Source organism: Natator depressus, chromosome 3 (genome assembly GCF_965152275.1).
Source record: "Natator depressus isolate rNatDep1 chromosome 3, rNatDep2.hap1, whole genome shotgun sequence".
NCBI classification, from domain to species: domain Eukaryota; kingdom Metazoa; phylum Chordata; order Testudines; family Cheloniidae; genus Natator; species Natator depressus.
In genome coordinates, this window is record NC_134236.1 from 197,737,284 (window position 1) to 197,750,569 (window position 13,286).

Consider the following 13,286-nt stretch of genomic DNA (forward strand, 5'->3'; position numbering starts at 1 on the left):
CTATGTTAAAACATTGAGGCAGTGACTAAAGGTCTGCATGAAACACTTACAGTTTCTTTAGACAAAGTTTTGTGAGCTAGTGGAGTTCTTAGCAAGAAACATAAAACCCAAGAGCAGATGTGCCTTCAAAAACCTAATTACAAGTAAACTTCCCTTATTCCTATGTTGTGATTGGAAAACTGAGGCAGAAAGGCTAAATCATACTGGGAGGTGGTGGTAAAGATGGGATTAAACTTGGAAGTTTTTGGCTCTAAAACCTGCGCTCAGATTATTATATTTAGCAATATTATATCATTTATGTAATGACCATAAGATTATCTGTGAAAAGTAGATCTGTGCTTTACAAACTTCTAATCTAAGGGGTAGATTATATGATTATTCACTTGAGTGACCACTATGATTACTTGTGTGTAGATGACTCATGTGAGTTACAGTTGCAGAATCTGGAGGGAGATCATTAGTCATACAGCATGATACTTTTCCTTTTCTTCTTAACACTTTTCCTTACCTGTTTGCTTTCTGTGTATTTAATCCCTGCCTCTTTTCTCTGTGTGTCTTTACCATGGAGTGAAGTGAATTTACCATTAAATTATACTGTCAGGTTGGATTGCTGATATTTGGACTTGCAGGGGAACCAATGTCAGAACCTTTAACAGAATAGTGAAATCATCTATTGAATACAGCTCTTTACTGTGTGGTTATAAAAGAACTATCAGTACCTGTGAGTAGTAACTATATTCTAATCATTCTTGGTGGTGGTATTTGTATAGGTTGTGGAGAGCACCTTGTAAGGACCATACTGGCCAGAGAATGTTCACGTGCTTTGCAAACAGAAGATGCCCACCAGGCTCTGCTAGAGACTATGCAAAACAAGTTTATTAGTAAGTATACAATTCATCAGAAAACTGCCTAACCGTACATGTTTATCGTTTCTGTTTGAAAAGAAAAACAATCCATTGAAATATAATCAAATATATTTTTGCAATTCCTCTTGGAGCTACTTGGTGGTCTTGAAGCTGTAGACAGAGATTAAGTAATATGTTGTAATGTATTTAGTGAATGATAAATTAAGTCACAGAAAAATACATACAGGAAAGGAAAATATATTCCTTGGTTGGGAAGTCATTGAATGTTAAAAGCCAGGGAACAGATAGTTTAGAGGGAGGAATTTCCTAGGTTGAATCACTGACTATAGTATAGAGTGAGTTTGTTAGGAATTAGTGGTTTAATTATCATAGGGGCTATAAAACGCTTCTTCCCATACCCCCTTTTTTATGTAGTGGAAATTAAGATCCATTTTATTTTTTGATTAAAAATCCTGTATGTGGACAGATTCTGTTTTGTGAATTAAATAATAATTTTTTTTCTGAAAAAGAAATATAGATTTCATTGAAGACAATAAATAGAAAAGGCAAACGCTGATTGTTATATTTTTTTTCTTCCCCCTTAACATAATGATTACAATTGTGGATCCTATTCAGTCATTCTGTGTCACATATTTTTGACTATTTTGTTGTGTGTATGGATGAAAAATATAAGTACAAAACTTGAATAAAATAAATTAAGAAAACAAACGTCATCCAAAATTTGGGCATCAGATTTTCACCAACTAATCAATTCTAGATAAACCTAGAGTCCAGGAGATTCCATGGATTACAGTGAGACTTTTGACATATGTAATATGTCAGGCTTCACTGTAGTCTAATCTTACTGCATTCAGAAACATAAGGACTGTTTAAGTTCCTAAGCAGTTGAGCATAGGTCATGTGTCTCTTAAGTGTGCAAGTACCTTGCTCCTGGGTGATGTGGTTGGGGCAGTGACTTACTGGAAAACTTCTTAATTGCAACTCATTACTTATTTTTATTTCAGTCTAGACATACCATGTTAAACCTTCATACTCAAACAATATATAGGTGTGTGAGCCTCTAGCACAGTGATACTCCAACTGAGACTCAGGAGCTGAAAGTTGCTCTTTAATATGTCTCCTGCAGCTCTTTGCAGCACATGATATTAAAACACTCTGATTTAATTATTAACCAGTCAGGATGCACACTACTGTGGCTCTTTTGGGTAATGTTGATCACTAGTTTGGCTCTTGAACCACTGAGGTCTGAGTATCATCTCCCCTCTAGCTACCACTAGAATAAAGAGGGCAGTGGAAAACTGATACATTTTATAATGTGCCTGATATCAGGCCTGAAGCTAACTCTGATTATAAGAAAGCAGCACTGAATGCAGTTCACTGCTTTAATCCTATTTCTTAAACTCTTATTATGCTTAAATCTGCGTTATCAAGGTTTAGTCAGGTTGGCTGGTTTATTGTTTAAAAATAGAAATCCTAAATATTCTAAATGTCACTTGACTAGTCATAATTGAAAATATTACACTGTCTAATGCCATTTATTGCAGTGCAAAAAGGGCTCAGTCCCTAAATCAAGGTGAGGCAAAGTCAAGAAAAATTGGAGAACCTAGATTGTGGTGGTAGAGACAAGCTCTGGAAGTCAAATAATAGTTGTGATGAGGGTATTCACCTTGAGGTTCTAAAGAGGTAATATTTAATTTTGGTGTTAGTTTGTCAAGTTATTATAGTGGAACTGAAATGTTCATGATCTTTTCAGGAGATTTTCTGGAAACAGAAAAATGGCAAAGTTGCTTCAAATTGTAGATAAGGTTTTTGTTTGTGATATTTAGGTCAACTAAAAGTTGCTGCCGAATTTTGACCAGATATTTATAACTTGCTGGCAATTTCCTTTTATTTATTTGTCAGAAACTTTACTTTAAGTAAAGGGAGACTTTTCACCTTGCTTTATATTTTAGTGTGTGTATTTGTATCTCTGTATCCCAAGGTGCAGTTTGAAAATGAAGAAACTATTGTGAAATTAATTCATGTTATGATAAAAAAAAACACTTGTTTACATGGGTACTTTATCTAATATGATTTGTAATTAGTAGATGCCCCTTCCATGCTCTAGGTGCCCTTGCAATGCTAAATTTGCATTCTTGTAACATGTGTATATGATCAATATGCTGCTTAATTATCCCTGCATAAATAAGATCAGTAATAAACAGCTTAGGCTAAGACAAAACTCATCCCTTCAGATGTTATTCTCCCATGTCCAGGTGAAAAGATAGATCTTACAGTATGTTCAGAAGGCAAAGGGGAAAGCAAGTTCTAGAGCCAACGGGGTCTTCACTGCAAGTGTCTTGCCATTAGCTCCTCTCCATGTAGAAAGCTAGATCTCCATCTTGGCCACTGCCTCTGATCGCCACTGCAATTTGTGTGATATGGGGAGAGATACAATGTTTTAAGTCCCGGTAGAATATTTGTATTGCAGTAGTGCCTCGGAGCCTCAGTCAAGGACCAGGACCCCATTGTGTTAGGCACTGTACAAAGACAGAACAAAGATGGTGTCTGCTTAAAAGTAGCACAAATATATTTTTAGCACATTTAACCATTTAACTACTGGCACAGAATTGGGCAGTAATCTGTCGAAGACAAGCAGCTGTTTTGTAGGCAGGATTTACCCATTTTATAACATTACTGTCTAATTCAGAACAGCATTGTGAAAGTGTTGGGCAAATGCTGGACAAATTGATCCAAATCTTTGTCTTAAAAAAACATTCTTGGCAGTTCTAATTTACTGTAATGGAAAATGTAAAGGGAAAGATTAAATATAGCCCAGTTCAAGACATTATATGCTCTGTAGAATTCTTATATTACTAGTTGAAATAAGAGTTTTGTTAGACCCAGAACTTTCTTTTGATTTGCAGTAGGATGGATAAAAGAAAATACACTTCACGTATTTTTAACCACTTTTCATGTTAGCACACCAAACCCATAAGAAAACGGTTGACAAAAATAGTTCTTTAATAATACTGTATGCTAACCAGCTGATTACAGACCAAAAGCTCAGGCGCTAGTTAAGTAGCAAATGGGGAGGGGGGGGGGAGGTATTTTTTTAGGTTGATTTGTGTTTATTTTAATTACTTCAAGCAAAAATACTCATGCCATGATTCCCCAGTAACTTACTGTTAGTTGGTGGTAAGAAGCTTTTGAACCAATCTTGTATGGTGGACTGTTCTATTTTTAAATGGCTATTACATGTGTGATGCTGGTAAGCCAAATGCCACCTCTGGCAAAGACCTAGGCATCAGCTGACAAACTCGTAGCTGGAAGCCAGGCCAGTTCACTCGTTTATTGGTATATTGTTCAAAGTGATTGTTAAATATGTAAGAATGTATGTAGTGTTTAAACTTCATGAAAACTAATGGGATGTTACCAGCATGGTTTTCACTTATTTGTATCCTGTTACATACAATATAAATGTTTGCTATTACATTATATAACTAAATAACCCATCTAATGAGAAAGAAGCCTTGTGTAATGCAAATGAAGAACTTTAACAGGAAAGTGCTAATTCTTGAGCATTTGAAGGTCAGTGGACATTATGTGTGATGATCAGAGAGCAAAGACTCTAAACGCATTCCTCTCTCTCCGCCATCGAAGAAAAAGCTTTGGTAGGCATCCTGTCAGCTTCTTTTCTGTGAGAAAATGCTGTACATGTAGACATAAGGAAAAATTCTTCCTCTCTGGACTGTTTGGATTGTAACAGGGCAGAATAACTGAATGAGAAGACTGAGAACCCCAGAGTTTTCTGGGTAGTGTTGAGAGGCTTTTGGGAAAGTGGCAGATTACTACATCTCCTCCATTTCAAAGTATAGACTCTGACTCACCGATACATACATTTTTACCTGTTTTAACCTCTCAGCAACTCTCATTCCTTTCTCCTAGCTAATAAATCATTAGTTAGTTTACTATAGAATTGGCTGCCAACATTGTCTTTTGGTGTGAGATCTAGGTTGGAAATTGACCTGCATTTGTAACTGGTCTCTTGGGACTGGGTGCAATCTCAATATTTTATGATTTTTTTATAAATGACCATTTATCACATAGTCCAGCTTGCCTGGGTGGCAAGATAGACCGGAGTGTCTAAGGGAACTGTCTGTGACTCCATGATAAGACTGATTTCACCAGGCCAGTAACAAATGTGAACTCCCAGATCACTATATCAATTATAGAACATTCCACCATTTTGGGGTGTCTGTCCTGCTTTTGACAGTCTGCCCTGAAGTAGGCACTCGTGGTCATGAGCCACTCCAGACAGTGTGACCATGTGGTATATAAATTCAGTGTTCTTTAGTATGAAATCTTTTAAATTCAGAGGAAACAATGTTAAACAACATCATTACATTGAACGCTACCTAGCCTTTTATCTGCTTCACCTATGGTGCTAATAGTGAAGAGAATAATGGAGAAAACTGAAATGTTTTTTGGTTAAGTTCTTGAAAACCTTAGTAAACTCTAACCCCTTCAATATTCCTATCTGTTGGTAGTTTTCAGTGCTGGCTACTCAGGACAGGCAAAGCTCTTCCTGGTTGTATCCACAGTATACAGGTCAAGGCACCACATATTTAGAGCAAGGATGCAGGAACAGGCTGGAGAGAGAAGAATGGAACCAAAGTAAGAATGGGAACTGGATTGTGGAGAAAACAGGACTATCGTTTCTTTCCTGGGTTTAGAAGGATGAGTCCTCAGTGTGTCCTTTGAACCTCAGCAAAGCACTTGAGCCCCATTAAAGTCAATGGGACTTAAGTACGTTGTTAGGTGCTTTTGCTGAGCTGGGGTCTTTTCCTGCCTACTCATCCTCACTTGTTATGCAGTTTGTTGCATCATGGCTTTTCTTAAAAGCTGTGCTTGCATGTGTGTTTCAGAGGTGACTCTCCTGAACAAGCACTTCTGCAAGGTAAACTTTATTTGTAGAAGTCTTGGGGAATGTATTGTCAGTAGATTGTCCAGATAGGACAAGATAATGAGAGGACGGTATCATCTGTGGTTTCCCTGTTGATCCAGGTGGTAAGTGCATAACATTTGGGACTTCATGACCTTGGTGCTATATACGAAGTTTTGGGAGGAGAAACAAAAGTGTGCTTTGGAGGAAGACGTGAATGAAATAATAGGTTAGAATAGTGCAATATTGAAGGAACAAATTCTGAGGAATAAGAAACAGAAGATAGTCAGCAAAAGTCTTGAGAAAGGAAACATGAGGTCTGTGGGCATAAATGTAAGTTAAAAAAAGTTGATCTAAATGAAACTATTCTGAAAAGATTAAAAGAAATACCAGGATATTGAAGGAGAATGCGAAAAGAGATGGTCCCAAAGAAGTAGACTTCTTTTAATTTAATTTGTCGCAGTAAGGCTATGACAATACCAACACAAGAGCCATGTTTACATACATTTTATTGTGGGGTATACCAGTCATAGAAACCTCTGACAGGTGCATTATAAAAGACTGAGAAAGATGGGCAGATTTACTTAAGTTTTGTGTGATAGGGCATCTGAGTTTTTTTCTATGTCTACCCTGGATCCTCTGTACTGACTACACATTAAGGAGACTGCCAAAAGCAGCTATTCCTCTTGGTGACTAATTGGAAAAACATCTTACTATATGAAAGGTTTGCTAGAAGCCATAGATAAACAAGCTGGTCTGCAGGATGAACAGAAAAACCATTCAGTAGTGACAAACTTGGGGCTGTTTAAGTGAGGCAGATTTTGGCAAAGTAGAAATAAAGTCCATGTGGAATGAAAAGTGTGTTCTTAATCTAGTTAGGTGGGACAGAATAACATTTTTGAACTAGGACTGTGCTTAAACTTGGTTTTAAAGGCTATCATCCTTCCTGGAGATGAAGATTTTCTGATTACAAGCATAATCGGAAGTCAGAGAATCTGGGTTCAGTCCCTGGCTTTGTCCCAGGTGTGCTGTGTGAACTTAAATTAGTCACTTTGCTTCGGTATCCCTTAGTTTCCCCATTTATAATAAGGATGATAGTGCCCAAATTCACAGGAGTTGTGAGAGTTAACTCATTCATGTTTCCAAAACTCTTGGAAAGACTCAAATAAAAAAGCAGATGATATGAATAGCATTCATTGCCAAAATGCTCATTGCTTTGGTTAAGAATGAAGACAAAATTGTGTGCTTATTTTGTAATGTGTATTAGGCCCTGTTTGTAATTAAAACCTCTTTATTATATATTCTCAGTCACTGCTTTCCAAAAAATATTTGGTACATGTTAGATATTGATCCATTACTCATGCTTACTATTAATGCCTATTGGTATCTGTGAATGAATACAGGAAACCCAGATGAATATTACTGCTTCCAGTAACCTATCAACAGAGGAGTCTCAAACTTAAGTGCAGTTTTGTGAGTGCTTAGCAATTCTGAAAATCAGGCACAACGTTAATTTTTGCAAAATATTACCCCAAGGGGAAAATTTATGCTGAAATATTAAGCTTAAACTACGTAACTCTTATTTTCTTGTGAACTTTCACAGATTTTGATTTTCGCTGATATAAAGTTTACTTAAGCTATATCATACCATACAAGTTTTCCTTCTACTGTGAAATAACTGGATAAATTAGGTTAATAGCCTTCTCCAGACAGCATGGCTGGTTTTTTTGCTCCTCTTTCTTAAACCCGTACTTTGTGGTCACATTAAGCTTCTAATAAAATAGTTCTGGACCAAGCGAAAAAGAATGGTTTAGCAAGGCAGAACTGAAGTGAATGGTCAAAAGTAAAAATTTTGGACCCATGAACAGCTGATTTTGGCCTTTGCCATCAGATTCTTGCTTCCTGTTTACAGAACTCCTGAAATCTTCACAGAACCTTGGGAATTCTTCCAATTAGGGAAAGCCTGGCTTAGACACTTGGAGCTGTTTAAACAGCAGGTGATGTGCTTCCCTCGTCCCTTTGTTTAGAGCCAAATTATTATGGATAACACACAATTTCTGGTTGAGTAGGAGGTGGGGAAATTAAATTTAGACTTTTGTAAATGGAATGGGTTTAATATACTAAATAGAAGAGCAGTAGATTGGTACACGGAGTAAGAATGGTGTTCTATAAACACAAATATCTTTCATACAAAACAGTGGATTTTGTTACTCATCCATTCCTTTCAAATGTGGCCAAGTTTGAGGAATGCAGACTTGAGAGTAAACGTTTGTGCCATCTCACAGGCAGGAGATTCAGCCTATTCACATGGAAATATTATAAATTGTAGTTTAGAGTTTCTTATAAAGTATTAAAGAAAACCCTTTGAAAACCATAAACAGAATCTGTTGCTTTTCAGTCCTAGGAGGCAAAAATATTTTCAAATCTTTATTGCCTCAGTTGCTGTATTAATGTATTTTAGGGTACAGTTTGTACATGAAATAACTGATCTGCTCTTGTTAATTATCATTGGCAAACATGTACCATTTTGGATACGCTTAACTATAACATTAAATAATTCAATGGAAAATAACTAAATGGGGGTGGGGTTATAGCTCAAGTTCTATAGAATAGAACAGAAATGGCATTAGCGGTGGTGATGGACAATCTCTTGATGCCAGAGGATGATGGGCAGACCTCTATTCTCATATTTGTGGATCTCTCTGTAGCATTTGTTCATGATACTTCTGTCCCATCTGAGAGAGGATGCTGAGGTCAAGGGAAAGGCAGTGAAATTGTTTGAGATCTTCCTGGAGGGATGCCCCTAAAGGGTTTGGATGGGGAACTGCAAGTGAGATGGCATCTGGTGGCAAAGGTGCAGAGTCTCACAGGATCAATTTTCTTTTAGCTTACCTTCAACCACTGGCAGAAATGGTGAGAGATCGTGAACCCAAGTGTCAAGATAATGCATAAGTCTACCTAATCTTCGCACTATGACAGAATCATTAGATTGGACTTGCCCAGTGCCAGTTTGAGATTAATTTATGAATGAATACTACCCGGCTGAAGTTGAACCCTTGGAAACTGGAGATCATGCTTATTGGAGAAGGAAAACATGCTGAGGACTGAATGCTTCTGAATTCTTTAAGTACACCAAGCTCTTGCAGACTAGCTTCTGCAAGTAAAACATTCTACCTTCTATGGCTGGCTGTCTGGCTGCACCCAACTCTGGTGGATGATGCCTTGACTTCAGTTGTTGCACTCCCTTGTTACTCCTGACTTGACTACAGCAAAACATTCTATCCTGGTTATGAAAACAGTAGCTATTTGGAAACCTCAACTAATACATAATACAGGTACATACGTCAAACCTGTCCTCTGTGGTCTCTGTTGGCTTCCTATACAGTATCACATCAAATTCAAGATCTTGGTCTCTATCTTCAAGGTATTTTATGATTTGGGCTCAGGATATTTAAAATCACCTAAAGTGCTGCGATGAAGATCATGACTGAGAACACCATTCCTCAGGCACAAGGTAATGGCTTGTATGGTAAGGGTAAGACTCCCACAGGATTTAAGAATGTTAATTTCAACACCTTCTGTTCCAAATCCAAGGAGTATTCTATTGACCTTGCTTTCACTAGTGCTTTCACATTTATACACTCATGTACAAGCCATCCTCTCCCTGGAGGGAGAGAAGGAAAACTGTCCACTGATTACCCATTCCTGGCTGGCCAAGTTTTGAAATCTAATTTCTTGATTTAGAATGCTAATTAAACGTGTAATGCTTTTGTTATTTCAGAGTCTTATAGACTGCAGAGAAATATGTTTAGAAAAATTGATCAATTTTGTCTACATCACCAGTTATCAGGATTTTTTGGTTGTTTTTGTTTTGTTTTATTTTTTGTAGTTAACATGAGTTACAGATGATCTTGTAACTCATGAATCATGCTGGAAAAATCCGGTAAGTGATTTATGAGAAACTGTCTTCAGGTTTTTTTTAAATAATAATAATAATAATTAATAATAATGAAGCTCCACATCAGTATATTCATTAAAATTGGCTACTATTTAGTCTTTTGATGGGAGGATTTAAACACCCATACTGAGTTCCTTAAATAGATTTTTAACTTTCGTTTATAGTTCAAGCGTGTTTTTCACTCTAAGTGAAATATTTACCCCTGTGAAGGGGCCCGCACAGGGCCTATGCACCACTCAAATCCCCATTAAGTCTGACTGGTCTTCAGCAAGAGGGATTTCATCCTCTGTGCTTCCTACACCATCACTTCCATGAATATATAGGGATGTTTGCAAGCGCATAACTTAGGCATTGCTCTTTGGCAGTGTAATTTATATTGCGTGTGTCCTTTTAAAAAAGAGCTGTCATGCCATTAAAATTCTTGAATACTCTCAAATACTAGATCATAACTGTTCTATAAAGTAAACATTTTGGGTGAGGAGTGGGGAGAACAAACGAGTTTTAGCAAACTGGTCTTCAGTTTCGTAACCACATCTGTGTGGACCATCCTGTTGAAATCTCTCTTCTCTGTAATCATTTTGTGACTGTGCCCTGGACACAAGTAGCAAATAATATTTAGCAAGGTAGACTGAAGACAAACTTGAGCTATGAACACTAAATGTAACTGACTCGTTTACAGTGCTAATGAGGATGTGGTGCCGATTGTTTATGGAGATTCAAGGTACAGTAAGCTTGGCTGTATTTTGATGTCTATAGTGACATTTCAGCTGCTAAGATTGTTCCTTCCTAAAGAGAACTTCAGAAGGATAGCTCAAAAAGCCAAGCAAACTCTGGCAGGAAAGTCTGCCAAGAGAACCTTGCAAACCCCACTGTAGGGAGAAGGGTTTGACATTTTTTGGAACCTTGCAAACCCCACTGTAGGGAGAAGGGTTTGACATTTTTTGGAGCTCCCAGGATGGGAGCTCTCCTAATACCACACAGGTCATGGTGATTGATGGGAAAAAGGTCCATGCTCAGACAGCCACAGGACTGCCAGGGGATAAAGTTACATAGCATGGCTGCTTCCTAGCTCTTCCATGAGGCCATCCCACCTCCCAGAACGTTTGCAGCATCCATGGTGGTCTGGAGGGCGAGAAAACTGCCATAGAGGCATTGCTGCCCCTTTCCCATGGGAGCAGGGGAGATCCTACTGAGGAAAGGCTGTACCAGTCCTAGCATGAGAGAAACATACTCTACATATTTTAAGTATATGTACGTTTTTTAAAATAAACTTAAGATTGTTAACACTCCTTTGTGGAATAAAAGTGGCTAAAAAGTTAATAGAAGCAATACAGACTAAAACATTTTGAACGTGTGCTCCAGGAGAAACTTTAGTTAACACCTTATTAAACTCTAATGCTTGATGCAAGAGGTTGGACTAGATGAGCCAGGTGGTCCTTTCCAACCCTATCATGGTGGCTAGTGATTGTTTTTTAAAAAAGAGAATGGAAATGCTTTCTTCATTTTCTCCATGAAACTCATTAGTTGGTTTAAAGTCTTTGATTTTTGGAATTTGGAAGCCTATAAAAACCTAGTAAAAAGTACTTTGTTTTTAATAGCAACCTAGAAACACTAACACCCATTTACATTGTTAATATGGAAAGGAAAAACTTGGAGAGCCAGGGTCTGCTAGTACTTACTCCATGCATTGGTAAGTTTGCTCTGAAAGCCCACAACCCACCTTATTTGCAGAGCTCTGTAGCTTACCGACATGAAAATTAAACCACCAAAGGGCTCAGGGGTCCTTAGAGAGCTTCCAGCCTAACTGGTAAAGAAGCTAACATCGCTCCTTTTCTTCAGCCCATAATCTGATTAATAAATTTAATGGTAAAACTGGAAATCTGGAATTATTGTCAAGATTCTCCTTTGTATGCATAGGTATTCACCATCAAAACAGTATTGTTTAGTTATTTGTGTGTATGTCTTTCTGTTTGTTTGTTTGTTTGTTTGTTTTTTAAAAAATATCCGACTAATGCAGTGGTGGGCAACCTGTGGCCCGTCAGGGTAATCTGCTTGCGGGCCACGAGACAGTTTGTTTACATTTTGCATGGCCACCCGCAGCTCCCAGTGACCGCGGTTCGCTGTTCCCGGCCAGTGGGAGCTGCGGGAAGTGGCGACCAGCACATCCCTGCGACTCGCACTGCTTCCCGCAGCTCCCATTGGCTGAGAACGGTGAACTGTGGCCACTGGGAGCTGCGAGCGACTGTGCAAATGTAAATAAACTGTCTTGCGGCCCACCAGTGGATTACCCTGACGGGCCACAGGTTGTCCACCACTGCTCTCATGTAATATATGTGGACAGGTAGATACCATGTTTCTACATTATGAAATATAAGTAATAGAACGCTGAAAGCTTTAATAAAAAGCATTGTTCCAACATTCATCATTTCCTTAAGACAACGAGCATACAGCTCCTTAAATGAAATTGTCTCTCTTTAGATTCACTCAGTGTTCTTGTGGGTTTTGTTAAGGTTTTTTGCTAACACTGGAGAGATTTTAAAAACACCTTTCTGTAGGTGCTTTAGCAGGACTTGTTTCTACTTCTGTATTGAAGGGTCTGTTTATGGTTCTCCTAAATTAACACGTATTTTTAATGGTGTGCACTATATTCAACTATATAAATATCTTTAAAAATCTGGCATGTAACGTCTCAAGCAGAGTACAAATTTTTGCTGCAGCTTTTTTAAAAATCTAACTTATTTTAAATTGCTGTGGTAGTTTCAGTTAAATTTAGAGATCTCTGGATCCAGATGCTTTCTTGTGCTTACATATTTAACAAATGAAGGTGCCTGAAATCAAAACCTGACTCTCCATTTAGTGTGTATTCATATCAATTACCTTTATCAAAGATACCCTGTATAGCTTTAGCACTAAGTTTAATGTGATGCATAACATCAGCATAGACAGGGCAAATGACTTCATTTCAATTTGAGGTGTGCATAGGCTTAGTAAGTCCAGTGGCATAGTACAAAATGAACATCTTTGTGGACTAATGGCCTCTGAACCTTCTTTAGTAACATAATACAAAAGTATTTAAAACTGGGAAGTATTACTTTGTTTGCACTGTATCAGTACTGCTTAACACAGTTTTGCCGCTTATACCTTTCCATAGTAAATGTTTACATCCAAATTATCAAGACATAAAAAGTTAATTACAAGAGAGCTAGTAGTGGTTCCTGTAGCATGGAAGACAGTAGATCTAAATACAATGCACCTGATGAGGGAGTGGCTAGTCCATGGAGCTGGTAACAGTAAATGGAACACTACATCTGCCTTAGAATGGATTTACCTATCCCCTATCATCCAATATCATATCTTTAATGCTCTAAATGAAGAGTTGGCACCAAGCCTAGGTTTCTAATAGGCAGGTCCCCACCCATCACCAAATACACCACAACAGTTGGGCACTGTTGTTGTCAGTCTTGGCAAAGACTAAGTTTTAAATGGGCTTGGAAACTAAGTTGCCCATCCTAGATACCTGTCCTTCCAGGGCAGGGTT

General features: G+C 37.9%; 1 protein-coding gene across 5 annotated transcripts in view; it reads left to right on the plus strand.

Annotated features, from left to right (window-relative positions):
• Positions 1-13,286, plus strand: part of TASP1 (taspase 1) — a 158,986-nt gene that overhangs the window by 96,660 nt on the left and 49,040 nt on the right. For 3 of the 5 annotated variants that reach the window (XM_074947169.1, XM_074947170.1, XM_074947172.1), the window contains one exon: positions 771-881. The exons of 1 other annotated variant lie outside the window; for it this stretch is intronic. In XM_074947169.1, the coding sequence (XP_074803270.1) occupies positions 771-881 (111 nt within the window). Of the gene's footprint in view, positions 1-770; positions 882-8,677; positions 8,888-13,286 lie in introns of those variants that run through there. One more of the 5 variants, XM_074947173.1, reaches the window with a different exon arrangement.